Consider the following 24383-nt stretch of genomic DNA (forward strand, 5'->3'; position numbering starts at 1 on the left):
CACAGTAGCAGCAGTGTGTACCATCCACAAGATGAACTGCAGCAACCCACCCAGGCTTCTTTGACAGCACCTTTCAAACCCGTGACCTCTACTACCTAGCACGACAAGGGCAGCAGATATATGGGAACACCACCACCTGCAAGTTCCTCTTCAAGTCACTCACCATCCTGACTTGGAACTATATCGCCGTTCCTTCACCGTCACAGGCCAAAATCCTGGAACATTTAAAAAAAACTGCTCCTTGCCTAGCCCCTGTATTTTTTTTGTCAATGGCTATATTGGTTATCAAGGTGAACACGATTTCCCAATCTATTTGCATTCATTCTGTCATAGTTCTGAATGAATAATTGGGCACGCTGGCGGGATCTTACAATACCTTTGACAGTGCACCCCACCTGCTGCGGTGAGGGGTGCGCCCCGTTGACAACGGAGGGACCAGAAGATCCTGCCGCCGGCCACTGGCGAGCTGCCCACCGCCTGCAGAACACGCCGCGGAGGCGGAGGAAACTCCAGGGTAATCCAGAGGCCCAGGCGGATGCTCTGGGGACATGGGTTCAAATCCCACCACGGCAGCTGGTGGAATTTGAATTCAGCTAATAAGTCAGGAATATAAAGCTAGTCTCATTAAACGTGGAACTAATCATCGATTGTCATAAAAATCCACCTGGTTTACCAATATCCTTTAGAGAAGGAAATCTTCCATGCAAACCTGGTCTGGCCTACATGTGACTCCAGACCCACAGCAATGTGGTTGACTCTTAAATGTCCTCTGAAATGGACTAGGAAACCCTTTAGTTCAAGGCCAATTGGGGATGGGCTTTAAACACACCCACATTCCATTGAAAGAATAAAGAAAACTCTGATTCTTGTGTTAGCTTTGCTATTCCGATATATGGGCTCATCTGAATTGTTTGAATGGTCATAATCCTGAAATCACTGCAAGTCCCTTATGATTGTCAAAAATCCCACGCTTTAGAGATTTTTGATGATCGTACTCCTTTTCTTTCTCCTCCAATCACCAGCCCCACAGCAGTTAGGAATTATAGATGAGGTGGCGGTTGTTAACCTAGCTCAGAGGAGCAGCCTTATCTCTGAGCGAGAAGGTTGAAGTTTCAAGTCCCACTGCGGAGATATGTGTGCATGATCTATGTTGACACGCAGTGCAACATATATTGTCAGAGGTGCCATCTGTCAGCTGTGATGTTGAAGCTTGGACCTGTCATCCCTTGCAGGCCGTGCAAATGATTCCATGACACTGTCTAATGAAGAGCCGGGGGGTGTTGCTTGTGCCCTGCCTAAAGTTTATTTTGTAACAAAAACCACTAATACGCCAAAGAATTTATCTTGCTGATCTTTTTTAACCCACCTGTACACAAACTGTCCGTTGTGTTTGTCTACATTACAACACTGACTACATTTTGCGCTGTATAAGAACATTTGAATATACATGCAGGCATACAAATTAGGAGCAGGAGTAGGCCACTCGGCCCATCGAGCCTGCTGCGCCATTCAATAAGATCATGGCTGATCTGATTGTGGCCTCACCTCTAAATTCCTGCTTACCTCCGGTAATCTTTAACTCCCAGTTCTTTCTTTCAATAAGGGGGTGACTTCACCCTTGATTATATTTTCTTCCCCATCCCAGTAACACAGACAAGACCAGGAGCACAAGAGCTTACATTAATCTAGTGCTTTTCACTCAATGCCACCTCAAAGCTCTTCACAGCTAGTGAAGCATTCTTGAAATGCGGTTCCTGGTGTAGTGCAGGAAAACGAGGCAACCAAAACATGAACTGCAAAGTCCCACGGACAGCAGCAGCAATTAGGCAAATGACCACATCATTTCTCTTTGAAAATGTTCAAGAATAGGGGATTGAGATGCCTTCAGGCACTTCGCATTATTAAGTGCTTTTCGAAGTTGCTGTTATGTGGAGCTACATATGAGGAGCCCCTGCCACCCTGCCAATCCATGACACAATGTTCTCACCATCACTGGGTCCCCCGATTGTTGAGCGCCACATGCACGGCAAGGCTGCCATTTGCTCGTCCCTTACAGGCTTAACCGGTGCTGTCATTTCAGAAAGAGTGTCTGTTTTACTTACTTTTGTTTTTGACCTCCTGCTTCTAGCTTTCCTTGCGTTGGACACAGGTATTCCCACAGTTGGTAAAAGCGTAAACATTAGCTGTTGCTCTTAGTAGTTGCACGTGGACTCACTGTTCTCACACAGCTGTAAAGGTTGCTGCTGCTGCTTGGCGCTGTTGTAGGTTTGCAGTGTGTTTCTTTTTTACATGTTTCACAATTAAGTCTGGGGTCGTACAAATTAGTGCTCCCGAAGCAAAGCTCCTCATGATTGGAATGATCATTGGGAATCATGGCGGTTATTAGTCCCTGGCTGGTTTCCCGTTTGTTAACCCTGGTGAATGGAAACTCATGCAGGGACAGTGAAGCACTGCCGCAGAGCTACTAATTTGTCAAGCCTGCCCTCTAGTAACCTTGCATGATTGTTCAATTGTGTGTGCTGTTTAAGCAATGCCGGTACGAAGCATTACAGGAATCAGGGACTTCCAAGTGGAATGAAGTTATTGTCAGTGACGTACATGCTGAATGCATTGCTGCAGCTGCACGGAATTCGTTGGTGCCATATTTAAACACATTTGTTACACTCACTTAAAGCACAATGATAAAACTCTGAAGAATTCTACACAAATGCAGAAACGCATTTGTTGCAAGCGCCACTGAAGCCAACAGTGTATGCAGTGGTCAAGGTGGAATTTGTTTTGGAGTGACACAGGACACCATGTGGGGGAAGGTTGCACTGAATGATTCTTAATTTATGTTGGGTCTGTGGACAAAGATGAGGACACATTATGTAACTTTGACGGTTATACCTTACATGTAGAACCATTTATCCATTCTACTTTTCAACCCTGGGGATTGGTTAATAACGTGAACTCAGTTCCACAATTAAACCATAATTTTGTGTTTATTACCTTAACGCTTTTCTTCCAAGTAATGCATAAGAGCACCTGAAGCTGTTCAGACATACTGAAAACTGAAGCTTGTTTTACGTCTGATTTATTTTATTCATTCAATGAAGTGTAACAACTGTCTCTTGACCCTCAAAGAACAAAGAAAAGTACAGGACAGGAATAGGCCCTTCGGCCTCCAAGCCTGCGCTGACCATGCTGCCCGTCTAAACTAAAACCTTCTACACTTCCGGGGCCCGTATTCCTCTATTCCCATCCTATTTATGCATTTGTCAAGATGCCCCTTAAAGATCACTATCGTACCTGTATCCACCAACTCCTCCGGCAGCGAGTCCCAGGCACCCACTATCCTCTGTGTAAAAAAAACTTCCCTCACACATCTTCTCTAAACTTTGCCCCTCGCACCTTAAACCTATGTCCCCTAGTAATTAACTCCTCCACCCTGCGTATCCACTCTGTCCATGCCCCTCATAATTTTGTACACTTCTATACTCTGAATTAAGTTTGAAAAACAGGTGTCATTAAATATGAACTCCATCAAATCTCTAAAATAGCAGCTTTATTCAAGCGTGTCACTTCAATTTTCCCCAGTAGTGCACGGAATTCAGTAATTCCTCAAGATTATGTAGGGAATTGAATAAATATACGGTGACAACATTTTCTCTGCAGTGATATGTTCAAATATCAAGTAAGGATTTTGACAATTTCTCGAGTAGGCAGACATTTTATTTTCCCTAAAAGTAACAGAGAAAAGGAACAATCATCAAGAATGTGTTCGGAAGATCATCCCGAAAGTGCTTTTGTTCTTCAGGTAACTTTGCGTTGACTAGAATTTTGCTCAATGTTCTCCACACCATGATTTTAAAGGGTAATGATTGCATATTGTAAAAGGGAATAACATTGAACATTCTGCAATGAGATTGAACTATAGGCTTGTTACAACGAGAAAAGTGTTTCTGCAGGTTTCCCACGAAAAACATTTGAGGCACAGACGATTGCTATAAAAATTTACTGACTGGATAGCAGTTTGGTGACTTGCAGTCTGAGAGATGATCAACACTCTATAGACCACAGTGGTTCTGGTACGAACAGAACAAGAGCGGAATCCTGACTGGTGTTGTAATATGGGTTATTTCGATATTTCGGTGATGAGATCTTGAGACTTGTATATTTAAACATGAACAATTTTATTATTAGTCTTTAATCATTACAGATCCCAGGTTACTGCAATGCTGCTCCCATGTAGCTGGGTTGCTTCCAGAGTGTTCCCTCTGAGCCCATTACCGTGTGACTCTGTACATCATGAGGGGTGCTATTCCCCAGTCCGATGGTAACCTTGCTCTGCTGAGCACTTTTTTTTTGTTGACATTTTTCATTTAAAACAATTTTGTAACATTTCCAGAGAGAAAACAGGGTCTATGCAAAGGGCCTTAACATAGTGAAAATAAACAGTGGGAAAGAATAAACATGTTAACAAAGCATTTCCCCTATCAACTCTGATTGCCATGCCCCACGTGTTCAACTAAACTAACATGGCTCTAACCCCCCCCCGGTGCTGCTGCTGTCGGTTTCCTGCGCCGCTCCCTGAGAGTCCGCAGCGACTCTCTCCCCCAGGGATCCCTCGACATCGCCCCCTTGCCCCTTAAGTCTCCTCTTCTCCCCTTCCCGTCTGCCCCCCTCCTATCCTCCCCCACCCCCCGAGGCCTGACCTGCCAGGCCAGCCCCGCACCTGGCCCTAGCCCGCCTCCTACTGTCCCTGGTGCCCCCTGACCTACGCTGACCCCTGCCCTTGGCGCCTGTCTCTCCCACCCGAGGACTCGGGCCCTCCCCCCACACACCAAGGACCCATTAACCTGATTGTACCTCATTGTGCCCTTCCAAGTCCCCTGACCAGCCCCTAGCCCATCGCCCTCTCCGAGGCCCCGATCTCCTGCCAAAAGGTACCAAGCGCGGGACCCCCTTTGCAGGGCCCCTCTCTCTACAACCCCCCCCCTCGATGCAATCTCCCACAAACACCCTACACAGTGCGCCCTCCAGCCCCCGCTCCCCATCCTGGCTGAAAACAATCTTGGATAGAACATTACAGTACAGGATAATCTAACAAACCGCCACCACACAAAAGCTCTGAGAGCCCAGAGTCCCTTAGTTCAAGTCCAGCTTCTTCTTTCAAGAAAAAAATCATTCCTAATCAGAGCAAGTTAGGTTAACAGACCACCGCCACTGTACAGCACTGAAAAAACTAAGTGCCCTTTAGTTCAAGTCCAGCTTCTTTTCTTTGATAAAAGTCCAAACCTGCTCTGGTGTCTCAAAATAGTAGTGGAGTTCCTCAAACGTAACCCACAGCTTCGCAGGATACAGCATTCCAAACCTCACCTTTTTGTAGAGGGCTGCCTTCACCTTGATGAATCCTGCACGCCTCTTGACCAGCTCCGTTCCCAAGTCCTGGTAAATGCGCACCTCGCAATTCTCCCATCTCCTGTTCCTCTCTGCCTTGGCCCAGCGCAGCACACGATCCCTGTCAGCAAGCCGGTGAAAGCGGACCACCAAGGCCCTCAGTCGGTCACCCGTCCTGGGCTTCCTTGCGGGGGCTCTATGCGCCCCATCCAACTCCAGGGGTCGGGGGAAGGCCTCCGGCCCCATAAGGGCGTCGAGCATACCTTTCACGTATGCACCCACATCCGACCCCTCACAGCCCTCGGGGAGGCCAACGATCCTCAAATTCTGCCTCCTGGCTCTGTTCCCCAGCTCTTCAAGCTGCACCTGTATCCTCCTCTGGCGGGCGTTCAGCTCTTCCACCTCGTGCTCCAGCTCCGCCACCATGTCCGCCTGGCTGGAGAGCTTCCCCTCTACTTCCCTGAGCGCCTTCTGGACCGCCTGCGCCTCGACCATTCGGTCCATTACCGCCCTCATCGGGTCCAATGTGTCCCTCTTCAATTCGGCGAAGCAGTTCTTAAAAAAACTCCCATCTGCTGCTCCCTTGGCCAGTGAGCCTCCGCTCCCTGGTCCCTGCCGTCCGCCATGTTTCGCCGCCCGGCCTGGGGTCCCCGCTGCTCCCGCTTCGAGCCCTGCCGCTCCACTCGACCACTTCTGGTCCAGCTGCTCATACCCCGGGGTGGGAAGCCTCTTCCCTATCGTCTCCTCAACCTAACCAGGTCGCCAGGTCCCGCAAAAGTCAGTTTAACAAGTCAGTTTGCCCATCGCGGGCGGGAGCGATCCGACCTGCATCCTGCTTCCTCGAGGGCGCCACCGGAAGTCTCCCTGCTGAGCACTTTTACATTACAATGACATGCAGGAACAATATTACAACAACTGGAGGCAGTCGATCTGGATGGGGATGTGAGGATTGATAAATCTAGAGTTTTACTTGGTTACACCTGTAGGTCAGATGGAATTTTGCTGCCAGATTTTAAATGGGTAGGGTGAAGTCCATTATAGACATGATGTGGAGATGCCGGCATTAGACTGGGCTGAGCACAGTAAGACGTCTTACAACACCAGGTTCATTCACCTGAGGAAGGAGCAGTGCTCCGAAAGCCAGTGATTTGAAACAAACCTTTTGGACTTTAACCTGGTGTTGTAAGACTTCTTACTGTCTATTATAGAGTCATTGGTCTTAATGGGATTTCCCCAATTTGGACTTTGTTTTATCCTTTTATGTGGACTTCGAAAACCATAAAGAAGCATTACTGTTAGTCAAATACTGTATGTTAATGGAACAATTATGTCCTCTTTTACCAACCTAATAAACTATGCAAGCTGTTAAGTAACCATGCATGCTTACTGACAGGCATAAAGCAATGCCCAGCCAAATATCTCAGTGAATTCACACTGTTGCTGGGAATGCCTGATTCCAGCCAGGCTGGCTGACGAGACCTTTGATGGAATCAAGTCTCTCAGAGAAAGCGAGTCAGAGTTGTCAGAATTCTGCTGGGGACTGATTTGTCAGAGCCGGGATCTGGCGTCAGGCCAACTCCCCGTTCGCACATGTCAGATTGCTATCTGCCGTGCAAAGTCTGAAAGGACAGTGACAAGCAACAGCCTTGAATGCACTTAATAATGTAAGCATTTACCAGAGATGAAATAAGAACAGACATCAGTGGAAATATTTGGCAGGATCAGGCAGCAGCTGCAGAGAGAGCAAAATTGCATTTCAGAATGAGGAGTTGCTGTCCTGAAATGTTGGACTGGAATTTTCCCAACTCCGTGGGCTCAGGGGTTGGAAGCGGAGGCTCCCAGGAAAGTAGCGGGCAGCCGCTTCAGGATGGGCTCCCTGACGCTTTGCCACTGCTGGGGACGTTTCGCCAAGGGGTGGGCAGGATGTGGAACGGCAGCCCACACCAGGGAGCAAGGCAGTCGATTTACATTATTGACTTTCAGGCGCCTCACTTCCATTTTGTTGGTGTTGGAGTGGGCACCTTCCCTCTCGCAGTGTGAGGAGGCCTGCAGCTTAACAGAGAAGGTCTCCCTGAGGCAACCCAGGGGTCCACCTGAGCCAGAGGCGTAAAGAGGGCTGCACGGGCAACAACAGCAGCACCTCTGGCCCCAGCGAGCCACCTGAAGGGGTTTCCTCACCAATCCTGAGGCCCCTTCTAAAATTGCAATTTATTTATACGCCTCTGAGGGCATCTCAATGTCGAGGCTCCCTGGTGGTCCCTGCCCTGCATCAACAGCGCCCACATTTCCCAATGGACCTTCCAATAGTCCCAGAGCTGCTGGTGGCTGATTGATGGTCACAACCTCAGGAGACCACCCGCTGCCCTCAATGGGCCCAGAAGCAGCCAATGGGAGATCGCCTCCTGGAAAATAGCTCCTCCGGTCTGGCTCCTGACGAACATGAGCTCGGGACCTCCATTTGGCCCCCACCCGGGGCTCCCAAATCCTGTGTGAAAATCTTGTCCCTTAATTGCTCTCGCCACAGATACTGCCTGACTTCTGAGAATTTAGTAAACACTCTCTGTTTTTATCTCATATTTTCAGCATGTGCAGCGTTTTGCAGTTATTTTTCTCACGATGTAATGACTCTGGTCCAATAGAGCCTTTCTCTTGGTAGCTTCTGTTTAATTATTGCGAGATGTTTTTTGCAGGGATCTAGCGGCTGATTTGCTGACTATGATACCTGACAGTGAGCTGTTGTTGGTCAAACTGTGCGCATTCTACCCAGGAAGCACTGCAGAGGTGGACGATCTTCATGAGAAGGTAAAGTTGGTTAGCACTGTTGCTTCAATGCTCTAGGGTCCCAGGTTCGGGGCCATTGTACCCGTTTTCAGAACATTAGTTTATGCAATAAACTGCAGCACAGCGAACAGTATTTTTTTGATGCGGCTGTGCGGTTTTCCAATCCTGTTCGACACCGGGATTCCATTGGCGAAACGCAATGGACATTTGGTTGGCCTGGCACATCCCATGTATCCTGAACCCCCTTTGCCTTTCTTCCTTCCTCTTCTCTCTTTCGTGCCCTTGTCTCTTCCGTGCCCTGGTCTCTTCACCCTCTCTCACCTCTCTACTCCTTCTCGCCTCACTTTAATCCGCCCCTCTCTTTCCTCCCTTCTGTTTACTGTCCTCTCTTAACCCCTTCCCTTTACTCTCCCCCTTTCCTCTCTTTGCCACTATCTTTAATTTCTCAGCTACGCTGACTAGCCGCCTTGATCAGTTTGACAAGGTGACCAACAATAATACGGTACACAGTAACGAGGCAGTAAGTACAAAATGGGGACACCCTTTGGAGGACAGGCTATCATGTCTTGTAACTGCCTGTATCTTCCCTCCTTTCCTGCCCATCCGCCTTAAGGCGGTGGTTTGTAAATCCCCAACTCCATGCAGCATCCGCCTGAACTTGGAGTCATCCACTCTGACAAGCGGTGGCCATAGTTTATCCATATATGGAGACGCTTCCATCCTGTTCCTCCCTGACTGTTTTCAGCAGTTTTCCAGCAACTACAACTTGAAACCAATTGCAGTAACCCAGTTTAGGATTGTGTTATGGTTATTCTGATACAGGATATTGTGTGTGTGAGTGGGGGGGGGGGGGGGGGGGGGGGAGCACTTTTGCTCCACTTGGACACAGAAAAAGAATTAAAAGTCTACCATCTGTTGTTGGTGTGTTGTGGGTATTGTGAAAACGTTAAGGGGGCCGCTGCGGAATCCTGACTGTGGCAGGCCCTTTTTTAATTTGAATATTTTAATAAACTCAAGTGAAGATTTTAAGATTGATGTATCAGTGTCTAAAATCAGAGTGTAATCTCTTTTAATCCAGTCTAAGATGTAAGTAGCAAAGGTGCAGTGCCGGACTAGGTCAGAACCGGCTAAGAATGAAGTGACGAAGTGTGGTCCATCCCAATTTTACTAACAGTACAAAACCAGATGGGAAAGTTAACTGTGAGGAGGATTTTCCTGCACCGGGATACAGGCAGGTTAACTGAGCAACAACCTGACAAACGGTAGCACGGTAGCATTGTGGATAGCACAATTGCTTCACAGCTCCAGGGTCCCAGGTTTGATTCCGGCTGGGTCACTGTCTGTGCGGAGTCTGCACATCCTCCCCGTGTCTGCGTGGGTTTCCTCCGGGTGCTCCGGTTTCCTCCCACAGTCCAAAGATGTGCAGGTTAGGTGGATTGGCCATGATAAATTGCCCTTAGTGTCCAAAGTTGCCCTTAGTGTTGGGTGGGGTTACTGGGTTATGGGGATAGAGTGGAGGTGTGGACCTTGGATAGGGTGCTCTTTCCAAGAGCCGGTGCAGACTCGATGGGCCGAATGGCCTCCTTCTGCACTGTAAATTCCATGATAACTGCAAGGAGGATGTTCCTGCACAGGGATACAGGCAGGTTAACTGAGCAACAACCTGATAATGAATAGGAAAACAGAATGATGACATGGGAGGGATTTGTGTGTCTTTGTACATGAGTCACAAAAGATTAACTTGCAGGTACAGCCAGCAATTAGCGTGACAAATTGTATTTCAGACTTTATTGAAAGAGGATGGTCGTATGAGAATAAGGAATTCTTGCTGAAATTATAAAAGAGCTTGATGTGACCAAAATGCATAAAACATTGGTTAGGCCACAGCTAGAGTATTGTGTGCAGTTCTGGAATCCACATTATAGGAGGGACGTGGAAAGGGTGCAGAGGCGATTTGCCAGGATGTTGCCTGGGCTGGAGAGTTTTAGTCATGGAGAGAGATAAATGGCACAGTGGTTAGCACTACTATCTCACAGCGCTAGAGACCCAGCTTCGATTCCAGCCTTGGGTGACTGTGTGGAGTTTGCACATTCTCCCCGTGTCTGCGTTGGTTTCCTCCGGGTGCTCAGGTTTCCTCCCACAGTCCAAAGATATGCAGGTTAGGTGGATTGGCCATGTTAAATTTCCCCTTAGTGTCCAAAGATGTGCAGGTTAGGTGGGATTACGAGGATGGGCGGAGGAATGGGCCTAGGTAGGGTGCTGTTTCTGAGGGTCGGTGCAGACTCAATGGGCCGAATGGCCTCCTTCTGCACTGTAGGGATTCTATGATTCTAGACCTGGTTGTTTTCCTTAGAGCAGAGGAGAGTGAGGGAGGAAATGATTGTGGTAAAATTATGAAGGGTATATAGATTGAGAAGACAGGAAGAAACGTTTGCCTTTGGTGGAGGGATCAATGGCCAGGGGGACTAAATTTAAGTTAAGGGGCAGGAGGTTTAGAGGGGATGTGAGGAAAAACGTATTCGCTCAGAAGGTGGTGGGAGTCTGGAACTCACTGCCTGAAAGGGTGGTGGAGGCAGAGACCCTCATAACATTTAAGAAGTATTTAGATGTGCACTTGCAATGTCAAGGTATACAAGGCAATGGTCAAGTGCTGAAAAATGGGATTAGAATACGTGGTGGTTGTTTCTGACCGGCACAGATGCGATGGGCCAAAAGGACCTTTTCTGTGCTGTCGGCCTCTGTGACTCTAAAACATAGAGTACCCGAAAAAGTATTAGTCTCCTTCGCTATGTAAGAATGTACTAGCCTTGGAGCCAGAGCAACAAATGTTCTCTTGATGAAATCCTATGATGACAGGGCTGTCCGCTGAAAATAGAAATAGAGCAGGAGGGGCCTATATTCTCTGGGGTTTAGAATGAGAGGTAACTTTGTTTCACTAGGTGAAGAGTCTAGAACTAGGAGATCAATGTTTGAGATGAGGGGTCAGACATTCGGGACGGAGTTGAAGTGACATTCCTTCACTTCAGGATTGTAAATCTTTGGAATCCTTTACCTCTGGATAGTCAGACGATGAGTGTATTCAAGACAAGGACCAATAGATTTTGGGGCACTAAACGATGTTGGGCAGCGCGGGAGTTGATCTCGGTGTTTCACCATGAGCTTGTTGATTGGCAGAGGAGGCTCGAGGGGCTGGCTGGATAACTTCACCTGTTTTCTGTGTTATTTGTAATGAAGATTTATTTTATACTGAGTTTTTGATGCTGCAATTGACATGTTATCTAAAAATCTCCTCACAGTGTCACTTACCAACCTCGGAAGAATGTTTGCAAATTGCAGAAACATATTGCAATGAAGGGGAGACGTTCCAAGCTGTAAAATATTATTTACTGAGTCCGGTGCCAGAAAAAGCACTTCCAATTGGTCTTCTTTACGTTAAAGGTAATCCCACTTGATTACAGTTATCTCACTGACTGTTCCATAATTGAAATATTTTATTCCATAAAATGAATGAGGGTGCAGTGTTCTCCTGATTACTTATGAACAATTTGTTTTAATTCATTATCTGGATGTGGCTTACACTAACAAGGTCACTGCAGTGTTCAATTATTCCGTGTTTGATTGTCTGAGTCTGCTTACTGTTGGTGCTCACTGTGCTTGATTGGTTAAGCCTGGGTTTTCAAAGAAAAGTAAACATACTGTCGAAAGAGCTGGAAGCTAGAGCTGAAATGAGGAGTTGACATTTTAAAGCACTGCAAATAGAACATAGAACATGCAGTGCAGAAGGAGGCCAATCGGCCCATCGCATCTGCACCGACCCACCTAAGCCCTCACTTCCACCCCATCCCCGCAACCCAATAGACCCTGCTAACCTTTTTTTTGGTCACTAAGGGCAATTTATCATGGCCAATCCACCTAACCTGCACGTCTTTGGACTGTGGGAGGAAACCGGAGCACCCGGAGGAAACCACGCACACACGGGGAGGATGTGCAGACTCCTGTAGCCACGTAAAATGGCTGATTCCTGATTAGAATGGTCAAACCCCGATTTTAAAATGGCGAACGGAAGAGGCTGATGGGAAAATCAGCCAACAGGACTCAAACGGACAGCTGCAGGTAAAACAGTGTATTCGCCTCTGGGGAAGTCAGCCCAGACCGATACCTGCAGCCATCCATATCACAACAACCCAGCCATCTGCATATTAATCAGCCATCCCCGGGAACAATTGCTACAAATTAGCAATTGAAAGCCGACCCAGACCTATCGGCGCCAGCAGGGGCTAACACAAAGAAAGGTAAACGACCACCCCCCCGATCAATGAATCGCCCCATTATTGGAGCATATCGAACCAAGTGATTGGGACCAAGTCCAATCACTTGGGACAGGTACAAGGTCCGCCCCGAGAGGCGGGAAGCTCCTGGGGATTATAAGAATAGGGGCCAAGTTCAACTCGACCCTTCACTTCCTGCTCGCAACCTTCGAGACCCTTCGACAAAGAAAACCGTAAGTCTTACTCTAGCGATCGCTACCAGATAGGCGCTCCTGACCATCGACTTGTACCAGCTTTTGAATCCCGCAGGCACAGAACCAATTCAAAAGACCATTCGTTTCCCTGACCTGGTGGGCCATTTCCAAAGTTAAGTATTGGCCTGTTAGTGGTAGGTAGTAGTCTAGAAGTAGGATTATTGTATAAGTATTAATTACTGTATATAATAAATGAGCGTCGATTTAACTCTTACTAAGCGGTGTGTTGCATTATTAATCATTACTTGGACTTGAACCACGTGGTGGCATCAGAAAGATACCTGGCGACTCATGAGCAAAGGTGACAGAATAAGAATAAAGTAAACTAAGGCTAAAACGAGCAACACTCCGCACAGACAGTGACCCAGGGGGAGTCGAACCTGGGACCCTGGCGCTGTGAAGCCACAGTGCTATCCACTTGTGCTGCCCAAAATGTAACTGTTGCACACATAGAAACTAATGTTCAAGATATATAGTATACAACAACCACATTTATTGCGCCATTATAACAGGCCTAAGAAAGTTATTTCCTTGCTTAAAGCTAATGGGCTTTGAGGTGATTCTCCCTTTCAGGGCAACACAGCAGAAAACGGTCATCTGGCTTGGGTGACCAGTTGAGAATTAGAGCGGGAATCACCCCAGGAGGTGAAGCCCTCTTAGGCAGGAGACATATGGGGGAGCTGGGTGCAGCTATGAGTCTGCTGTTTCCTTCTTAATAAATCTTTTCTCGTATTCACAACTGAAGTCTGTGAAAGTGCATCATTACAGGCTCACTGGAGCTGGTGGGCTCAGTAGCTGCCAACCACTGGTAATCACGTGTAGGGGCAGGCCAGGGAGTGGAGGTGTATTCCCTTTCTTAAAGGACACAGGGAAAAACAGGGTAGATCTTACAGCAACCCAGTGGCTTCTTCTTTCACTCTGCTGTCAGCTCAGAATTCGCGTTCAGAACTTTCCACCAAGCCAGTGGAAATAAAATTGTACAAAGACGTCAAACGGATTGTTTTACACTCTTCCAAAGTCGACCCCATTGAATCCAATATGTTTCTCCCCTTGATTTATTTTTAGTTTCAAATATATAACATTGGCTGGTATCGAAGAACCAACTGGTCCATCAAGTCAACCCATACCATGATGGCTCGACCATCAGGACTAAACAAACCTTTGCTCCCTCAGCAGCTCCCCCGGCATCCAGGTGATCTCCGGTCTCTGGGGAGAGGTGAGGAACTCCAGAGCAAATACGAGAGAATAAAATACATTGCAAAATTCCCCCCACCCTCTGAGATTATCATAGAATTTACAGTGCCGAAGGAGGCCATTCGGCCCATCGAGTCTGCACCGGCTCTTGGAAAGAGCACCATACCCAAGATCAACACCTCCACCCTATCCCCATAACCCAGTAACCCCACCCAACGCTAAGGACAATTTTTGGACACTAAGGGCAATTTATCATGGCCAATCCACCTAACCTGCACATCTTTGGACTGTGGGAGGAAACTGGAGCACCCAGAGGAAACCCACGCACACACGGGGAGGATGTGCAGACTGCGCACAGACAGTGACCCAAGCCGGAATCGAACCTGGGACCCCTGGAGCTGTGAAGCAATTGTGCTTTCCACAATGCTACCGTGCTGAGGTGATCAATCCCAATCCTGCGGATCATGTGGACCAAGTACAATCTGTAAGGATGTTTATGTTCTATATGAAGGAGTCTCCATTCCAGTCAGGCATCAGTCCAGCTCACTTCTTTCCCTGATATTCTAGCGTTGTTTAAGAAAAAATGCAAAGTATTTGTTTAGGAATCTACTGTTAGCTTGCTCTCTCTCATGGAGCATCACTTGTTGCGACAAATGTTTGGAAATCACGTCAATGTTTTCTCTGCTGTTTCGAAAGATGACCCAAATCCCGGCGGCTGGCTGACTCTTGCTTCTTCCTACCCGACAGAACAGCTAAGTAGCTCCGACTGGACATTGGACTCGGTCCATGGGATCCTGGACCTGCTCAGCTACATTCGCACTGACCGATTGATGCTACACAAGTATAGTGAGTAAGTTAGAATGCAAGTAATGCTGCCTGTTTAAATGAGAGGCAGCCTTCTGGGCTTAAAGGTTATCAGATTTAATGCTGCCCTGTCGAGGTCCAGTTTCCCTCCCCTCACTTTTTCCTCTGCTTCCATTGCTCGTCTTCTTCATCCACTTCTTTGCCTGCCCTCATGATCCCTTACCCTTCCCTCTCATCCCTTGCACAGCCCTCCGTCCGTAATCCCCCCTTGCATTCGTCAGGCCGGCATCACCTCGCACGCAGGCTGAACTTCGGACCTTTGTTGCGTTGGCTGCACAGTGCTGTCCAGATAGATACTTGTGTGTGGCACCAGGGGGAAGGAGACCGTTGTACTCGCCAACCCCAGGCACAATATCCATCCCAGTCAGTTACACAGGAGGGTCCAAGGGTCCAACAGCACGTTGCTGTCCATGAAGACCGGAGCAGCGCAGCACTATGGCACAAAGACTTTGTTGCACTCACCTCAAAGTTTTCTGTGAACTGAGGATTGCCTCATGCAGGCTAATCTTTATCAATCAGGTTTCATGCAAGATTGAAAGGCCTCACAGGATGCTGGTGGCCATTTGTTTAAATGAGCATTCATGAAAGGCAAATGGCCCTCGTGCCACCAGCCAGTGGGAGGGCCAACCCTTCATTGACCTGCCATTTGGAGAATTGCAACATGATTTTACACTATCGAGTTTGCGACCTCGTGCTGCCTCTAGATCCTGCGCCCCCACCCGCGACCAAATCCAATGCATGCAGGATGGGAGAATTTTGCCCTTAAAGTAATCGGTGGAATGATGGTGAGGAGAATTTAATTCACCCAGAGGAACTTGGGGATATGGAACTCACTGCCTGAAAGGTAAAGGCAGAAGCCCTCGTCGCGTTTAAATAAAATACTTGAATGTGCACTTGAGGTGCCAAAACCAATAGGAATGCAGACGAAGAGCTGGGAAATGGGGTGAAGTTGCATCACTCTACCTCAGCCAGTCAGGCAGACAGACAAAAAGAGACAGATAAGGAGACAGACCGACAAACAGATAGGGAGCAGGCAGCCAGATAAACAGACGGATAAACAGACAGGCAGGCAGAAAAAGAGACCGATTAGGAGACAGGCAGATAAATTGACAAATAAGGAGACAGACAGGTGGATGAAGAGACAAATAAGGAGACATGCAGACCGACAGATAAAGCGACAGATAAGGTGACAGAAAGACAGGCAGATAAACAGACAAATAAGGAGACAGACAGGCAGAAAAAGAGATAGATAAGGAGATGGACAGGCAGACAGATTACAGACAGACAGACAGGCAGATAAACAGACAGAGAGACAGGCAAATAGTAATAATAATAATCGCTTATTGTCACAAGTCGGCTTAAATGAAATTACTGTGAAAAGCCCCTAGTCGCCACATTCTGGCGCCTGTTCGGGGAGGCCGGTACGGGAATTGAACCCGTGCTGCTGGCCTTGTTCTGCATTACAAGCCAGCTGTTTAGCCCACGGTGCTAAACCAGCCCCTAAAAGGAGACAGATAAAGAGTCAGACAGACAGGCAGATAAAGATACAGATAATGAGATGGGCAGGCAGACAGATATGGAGACAGTCAGCCAGGCAGATAAAGAGACAAATCAGGAGTCAGACAGATAAAGAGACAAATAAGGAGACTGAAAGACAGGCATATAAAGAGACGGATATGGAGACAGGGCAGCACGGTAGCTTTGTGGATAGCACAATTGCTTCACAGCTCCAGGGTCCCAGGTTCGATTCCGGCTTGGGTCACTGTCTGTGCGGAGTCTGCACGTCCTCCCTGTGTGTGCGTGGGTTTCCTCCGGGTGCTCCGGTTTCCTCCCACAGTCCAAAGATGTGCAGGTTAGGTGGATTGACCATGATAAATTGCCCTTAGTGTCCAAAATTGCCCTTAGTGTTGGGTGGGGTTACTGGGTTATGGGGATAGGGTGGAGGTGTTGACTTTGGGTAGGGTGCTCTTTCCAAGAGCCGGTGCAGACTCGATGGGCCGAATGGCCTCCTTCTGCACTGTAAATTCTATGATAATCTATGACAGGCATATAAACAGAGAGGGAGACAGACGGATAAGGAGACAGGCAGATAACGAGACACATATGGAGGCAGAATGACCGGCAGGTAAAGAGACAGGATTAAGGAAATCCCAAGGCTTTTTACACGTATATAAAGAGCAAAAGGGTAGGCAGGGAAAGTGTTGGCCCACTCAAGGACAGAGAAGGGAACCTATGAGTGGAGCCAGAGGAAATGGGCTAGGTTCTTACCAAAGAGAAGGACTTCAATGCGGATGAGTCTGGGAAAGGGTTTGTAGATTGTCTGGGTCACATTGAGATCAAAAAGTTGGGCGTCTTGAAAAACATTAAGAGATAAATCCCCAGGGCCTGATCCACCCCAGAATACTGAGGGAGGCAAGGGAGGAAATTGCTGGGCCTTGACAGAAATCTTTGTATCCTCACAGGCTACAGATGAGGTCCCAGAGGACTGGAGAATAGCTAATATTGGTCCTCTGTTTCAGAAGGATAGCAAGGATAATCTAGGAAATCACAGGACGGTGAGCCTATGTCGGTGGTAGGGAAACTATTGGAGCGGATTCTTCGAGACAGGATTTACTCCCATTTGGAAATAAGTGCACGTATTAGCGAGAGGCAGCATGGTTTTGTGAAAGGGAGGTTGTGTCTCACGAACCTGATCAAGTTTTTCAAGAAAGTGACGAAGGTGATTGATGAGGGTAGGGTAGTGGATGTTGTCTACATGGACTTTAGTAAGGCCTTTGACAAGGTCCCTCATGGCAGACTGGTACAGAAGGTGAAATCACACGGGATCAGCAATGAGCTGGCAAGATGGATACAGAGCTGGCTCAGTCATTGAAGCCAGAGAGTAGCAATGGAAGGGTGCTTTTCTGAATGGAGGACTGTGACTAGTGGTGTTCAGCAGGGATCAGTTCTGGGACATTTACTGATTGTAGTATATATAAATGACTTGGAGGAAAATGTAACTGGCCTGATCAGTAAGTTTGTGGACAAATCAAAGGTTGGTGGAATTGCGGATAGCGATGAGGACCGTCAGAAGATACAGCAGGATTTAGATCAGTTCGAGACTTGGGCAAAGAGATGGCAGACGGAGTTTAATCTTGACAAATGGACAATTGTACGGTAATGCATTTTGGGAGGTCTAATACAGGTGGGAAATATACAGTAAATGGCAGAACCTTTAAGAGTATTGACAGGCAGAGGGATCTGGGTGTACAGGTCCATAAGTCACTGAAAGTGGCAACACAGGTGGAGACGATAGTCAAGAAGGCATACGGCATGCTTGCCTTCATTGGCCGGAGCATTGAGTATAAAAATTGGCAAGTCATGCAGCAGCTGTATAGAACCTTAGTTAGACCACACTTGGAATATTCCATATGATTCTGGTCGCTCACTACCAGAAGGATGTCACAGCTTTTGGGAGGGTACATAAGAGGTTTACCAGGATGTTGCCTGGAATGGAGGGCATTAGCTATGAAGAGTGGTTGGATAAACTCGGTTTGTTCTCACTGGAACGATGGAGGTTGAGGGCGACCTGATAGGAGTCTACAAAATTATGAGGGGCATGGACAAAGTGGATAGTCAGAAGCTTTTTCCCAGGTTGGAAGAGTCAATTATTAGGAGACATAGGTTTAAGATATGCGGAGCAAAGATTAGAGGAAATGTGTGAGGAACGTTTTTGCACAGAGGGTAGTGGGTGCCTGGAACCTGCTGCCGGAGGAGGTGGTAGAAGCAGATCCGATAGTGATATTTAAGGGGCATCTTGACAAATACATGAATAGGATGGGAATAGAGGGATATGGGGCCCAGAAGTGTAAAAGGTTTTTTAGGTTAGACAGGCAGCAGGTCGGCGCAGGCTTGGAGGGCCGAAGAGCCTGTTCCTGTGCTGAACTGCTCTTTGTTATAAGAGGATAGGCAGACAGATGTACAAATAAAGAGACAGACAGACAGGCAGGTGAAGTAGGGCAGCACGGTAGCATTGTGGATAGCACAATTGCTTCACAGCTCCAGGGTCCCAGGTTCAATTCCGGCTTGGGTCACTGTCTGTGCGGAGTCTGCACATCCTCCCCGTGTGTGCGTGGGTTTCCTCCGGGTGCTCCGGTTTCCTCCCACAGTCCAAAGATGTGCAGGTTAGGTGGATTGGCCATGATAAATTGCCCTTAGTGTCCAAAATTGCCCTTAGTGTTGGGTGGGGTTACTGGGTTATGGGGATAGGGTGGAGGTGTGGACCTTGGGTAGGGTGCTCTTTCCAAGAGCCGGTGCAGACTCGATGGGCCGAATGGCCTCCTTCTGCACTGTAAATTCTATGAAAAAAAAGAGACAGATAAGGAGACAGGCAGGCTGTAAACAAAAAAAAAGTTTACTGAAATAATTTGTGATAGCAGGCGCCTTGGGCGGCACGGTGGCGCAGTGGTTAGCACTGCTGCCTTGCGGCGCTGAGGACCCGGGTTCGATCCCGGCCCCGGGTCACTGTCGGTGTGGAGTTTGCACATTCTCCCGGTGTCTGCGTGGGTCTCACCCCCACAACCCAAGGGTGTGCTGGGTTGCTGAATTGGCCTCGTTAAATTGCCCCTTAATTAGAAAAAAAATAATTGGATACTCTAAATTTATTTCAAAAAATGATGGCAGGTGCTAGATTGAGATGATGATACAAATGAAAAAAGGAATCATAATTCATGACCAAGATTTAAACAATGATTAAAATTAAAATAAAGTATAAAATAATTGCTCTAGTTTGATCATATCAGTATACAAATAATCACAATACATTGCAAAATGCAGGTCCCTTTGATTTACAAAGTGGAGTGTCTGCTTGCTGCACACTGCAGTTTGTATCAAAATCCATTGTTCAGATGTTGTCAGATTGAGTTAATAGAATTTTAAGACATTCACATATCTTTGAGTTATATAAAACAGGGAATCAGGCTGTCTTGTAGTCAATTTGGCTTTTCCTCTTGATTCCATCGCCCATTTACTTTTGGGTAATTTCTGCGAGACATAGTATCAATGGGAGTTAGGATCCCGGAGTTTTCTTATCAAGAGCTTACAACTGAGCCTATTGGTCTGCTTTTGCACTGGAACTTTCAAATGTTTCTGAGCTTCCCTTAAATAAAAGAAAAGAAACTCAAAATCTTTAAGCTGTGACACGATTGAGCTCTGTTCTTGTCTTTCAGATTTCGAAATGAGCTGCTTATATTCTGTGGCTACGTTGCTGCATTACTGGCCATTAGGAGACATTACAACAGCATTGTACCTGCACTTTATGAGTACACCAGGTGAGGGCAGTACAGACTGAAACATTTCTGGCCGGAATTAATTGCTTTACGTCTTCAACTAAAATATGGATTTTGTGATGACAATTTGACCGGTACATGACGCAGAGCAGGTTATTATCATAGATCTTAGAATTTACAGTGCAGAAGGAGGCCATTCGGCCCATCGAGTCTGCACCGGCTCTTGGAAAGAGCACCCGACCCAAGGTCAACACCTCCACCATATCCCCATAAACCCAGTAACCCCACCCAACACTAAGGGCAATTTATCATGGCCAATCCACCTAACCTGCACATCTTTGGACTGTGGGAGGAAACCGGAGCACCCGGAGGAAACCCACGCACACACGGGGAGGATGTGCAGACTCCGCACAGACAGTGACCCAAGCCGGAATCGAACCTGGGACCCGGAGCTGTGAAGGAATTGTGCTAACCACTATGCTGCCGTGCTGCCCGTGCTGAATTAATGCTGAAAATATTTCAGGGGCTGTTTAGCACAGGGCTAAATCGCTGGCTTTGAAAGCAGACCAAGGCAGGCTAGCAGCACGGTTCGATTCCCGTACCAGCCTGCCCGAACAGGCGCCGAATGTGGCGACTAGGGGCTTTTCACAGTAACTTCATGTGAAGCCTACTTGTGACAAGCGATGTTCATTTTTTCATTTCATTAACTTGTGAAATGCTTGTTTCTAACAATTTGTTTCAATTGATTTGCTTGCTCAAAGTGCAATGTTGTGACCTGGCCGGCTCTGCCTGTCCGAAAGCAGCTTCAATTGGGAATACGATAAAAGGAAATATTTTCAGCATTATGGGGGGGAAGAGCAGCAGATGGGACTAGTCGGATAACTCTTTCAAAGAGCCAGTATAGGCTCAAAGGACTGAATGGCCTCCTCCTGAGCTGCTACTACAATTGGATCCACTCAGTTGGAGATGTTAAAGAGGCACAGATAGGTCTTAACTGCTTTTGTCTTGAGGACCACGGAGTCATGGAGTTTTGCAGCACAGAATGATGCCCTACGGCCCATCGTGTCTATGCTGGCCATCGAGAACGTATCTATTCTAATTCCATTGTTCGCAGCCTTGTACGCTGTGGTGTTTCAGGTGCTCATCTAAATGCTTCTTAAATGTTGTGAGGGTTCCCGCCTCTATCATCACCCTTTCAGGCCGTGAGTTCTAGATTCTCACCATCCTCCGGGTGCTCCGGTTTCCTCCCACAGTCCAAAGATGTGCAGGTTAGGTGGATTGGCCATGCTAAATTGCCCATAGTATCTTTTTAAAAAACGGTTAGGTGGGGCTCCGGGGATAGGGTGGAGGTGTGGGCTTGGGTAGGGTGCTTTTTCCAAGGGCCGTTGTAGACTTGATGGGCCAAATGGCCTCCTTCTGCACTGTAAATTCTGTGATTCTGTGATCAAGTTCAATACCCTGATCCCGCCTTCCTCCCTTACCCCATATCCCTTTAGCCCCAAGAACTATATCTAAAATTACACAACGTTTTGGCCTCAACTACTTTCTGTGGTAGTGAATTCCACAGATTCACCACTCTCTGGGTCAAGAAATTTCTCCTCACCTCAATCCCAAAAGGTTTACCCCTTATCCTCAAACTATGACCCCTAGTTCTGGACTCCCCCACCATTGGGAACATTCTTTCTGAATCTACCCTGTCTAATCCTGTTAGCATTTTGTAAGTTTCTATGAGATCCCCTCTCATTCTTCTAAATCCCAATGGATATAATTCTAACTGACTTAGTCTCTCCTCATATGACAGTCCCGCCATCGCAGGAATCAGCCTGGTAAATCTTCACTGCACTCCCTCCATAGCAAGAACATCCTTCATCAGATAAGGACACCAAAACTGCACACAATACTCCAGTTGTGGCCTCACCAATACCGTATACAATTGCAGTAAAATATCTCTATTCCTGTACTCAAATCCGCTCACTCTCAAGGCCAACACACCATTTGCCTTCTTTACTGCCTGCTGTACCTGCGTGCTTACTTTCAGCGACTGATGCACGAGGACACCAAGGTCTCGCTGAGTATCCACCTCTCTCAATTTACACCCATTCAAATAATAATCTGCCTTCCTATTTTTTGCTATCAAACTGGATAACCTCATATTTATCCACTGCGTTTGCCATGCATGAGCGGCTGGTTTAGCATAGTGGGCTAAACAGCTGTCCTGTAATGCAGAACAATGCCAGCAGGGTGGGTTCAATTCCCGTACCGGCCTCCCCGAACAGGCGCCGGAATGTGGCGACTAGGGGCTTTTCACAGTAACTTCATTGAGGCCTACTTGTGACAATAAGCAATTTTCATTTTCATTTGAAGCCTACTTGTGACAATAAGCGATTATTATTATGTGCCCACTCAGTCAGCCTGTCCGAATCCCACTGAAGCGTCCCTGCATCCTCCTCACAGTTCACCCTCCCACCCAACTTTATACCATCTGCAGATTTGGAGATAATAAATTTAATTCCTTCATCCAAATCATTAATATGTAATGTGAACAGTTGGGGTTCTAGCATTAATCCCTGTGGTACACCCTAGTCACTGCCTGCCAATCGGAATAAGACTGGAAAAGGCATGGATTGACCACGCTAAATTGTCCCTTGGTGTCCAAAGGTTGGGATGAGTTACGGGGGTGGGGTGGTGGAGTGGGCCCGGTTGGGGTGCTCTTTTAGAGGGTCGGTTCAGACTCAATGAGCAGAGTGGCCTCCTTCTGCACTGTAGGGATTCTGTGATTCGCTAGATGTGGTCTCGCCGATGCCCTGTACAACTGTAGCAAAAATCCCTACTTTTATATTCCATTCCCCTTGCAACAGACAATAATATTCTATTTGCCTCCCTGATCACTTGCTGTACCTGCACACTAACCTTTTGTGATTCATGCACCAGGACACCCAGATCCCTCTGTACCTCATACACGTCCGTTTAAATTCTCTCTTTATTTATATTCTTCCTCCCAATGTGAACAAGTTTACATTTTCCCACATTATATTCCATCTGCCAAATTTTTGCCCACTCACTTAACGTGTCGCCACCCCTATGCCGACTCTCAACCCCCTCTTAACAACTTACTTTCCTACCGATCTTTGTATCATTAACAAATTTAGCAACCAAATTTTCAGTCCCTTGATCCAAGTCATTGATATGAACTGTAATTAGTGGAGACCCCAGCACTGATCCCTGCAACGCTCCACTCGATACATCTTGCCAACATGAAAATGACTAATTTATGCCTACTCTCTGTTTCCTGTTGGCTAATCAATCCTCTATTCGTGTTAATATGTTGACCTCTGCACCATGAGCTCTTATTTTGTGTTGTAACTTTTGATATGGCACCTTGTCAAATGCCTTTTGGAAATGTAAGTACACCACATCCATGGGCTCTCCTTTATCCATGTTGCTTGTTACTTCGTCAAGAACTCCAATAAATTAGCCAAACATGATTTTCCTTTCACAAATCACGTTGATTCTGCCTGATTGCTCTCAGATTTAGTGCCCCGCTATAACCTCCTTACTAATATTTTCCAGCTTTTTCCCGATGACAGATGTTAAGCTAACTGGACCATAGTTTCATGCTTTCGTCTCTCTATCCTCTCTTCAATGGAGGAGTCACATTCGCTGTTTTCTAATCTGATGGAACCTACCCAGAATCTGGGGTATTCTGGAAAATTAAAACCAATGCATCTACTATTTCAGCAGCTTTTATTTTTAAGATCCTCGGACCTGGGAAGTTGTCAGCTTTTTGTGTCATATAATCCCTACAGTGCAGAAGGAGACCATTCAGCCAATCGAGTCTACACTGACCCTCGCATTACATTCACCCCCCACCATCTGGCTTGGGCTGCGATATCCTACCAACTGTCCTGGCTTGAGACAATTCACACCTTTTTAACCTGTGATTATCCCTCTCTCCAGTTGCTCCATCTGGACCTGTAAAGACTTAATTACCTGTAAAGACTCACGTTCAAACTATCGTCTTGCATCATTGACTTTGTCTATATATATATATATATATATATATATGTTTCTGGAACCCACCTCTTCATTCACCTGAGGAAGGGGCAGTGCTCCGAAAGCGAGTGATTCAAAACAAACCTGTTGGACTTTAACCTGGTGTTGTAAGACTTTTTACTGTGCTCTCAAGAACCGCCATCAAATGTCCCCATTCTACTCGATCAAACGCCTTTGCCGCGTCCAGTGCAACCACCACTTCCATCTCCTTTCCTCAGCCGGTGTCATGATTACATTTAATAACCTCCTAATATTTGAAACTAGTTGCCTTCCATTTGTCAATGTTCTCTGTCGATTATTCTCCTTTTGTCTACTATGTA

General features: G+C 47.0%; 1 protein-coding gene across 8 annotated transcripts in view; it reads left to right on the forward strand.

Annotated features, from left to right (window-relative positions):
• The window catches only part of wdr17 (WD repeat domain 17), a 164586-nt gene that overhangs the window by 119765 nt on the left and 20438 nt on the right, over window positions 1-24383 (forward strand). For 4 of the 8 annotated variants that reach the window (XM_072515785.1, XM_072515786.1, XM_072515783.1 and 1 more), the window contains 4 exons: window positions 8073-8184; window positions 11460-11601; window positions 14576-14729; window positions 19951-20052. In XM_072515785.1, the coding sequence (XP_072371886.1) occupies window positions 8073-8184; window positions 11460-11601; window positions 14576-14729; window positions 19951-20052 (510 nt within the window). The remainder of the gene's footprint in view (window positions 1-8072; window positions 8185-11459; window positions 11602-14575; window positions 14730-19950; window positions 20053-24383) is intronic. The other 4 variants (XR_011948992.1, XR_011948991.1, XR_011948993.1 and 1 more) reach the window with 3 other exon arrangements.

Source organism: Scyliorhinus torazame, chromosome 9 (assembly GCF_047496885.1).
Source record: "Scyliorhinus torazame isolate Kashiwa2021f chromosome 9, sScyTor2.1, whole genome shotgun sequence".
Classification (NCBI taxonomy): Eukaryota; Metazoa; Chordata; class Chondrichthyes; order Carcharhiniformes; family Scyliorhinidae; genus Scyliorhinus; species Scyliorhinus torazame.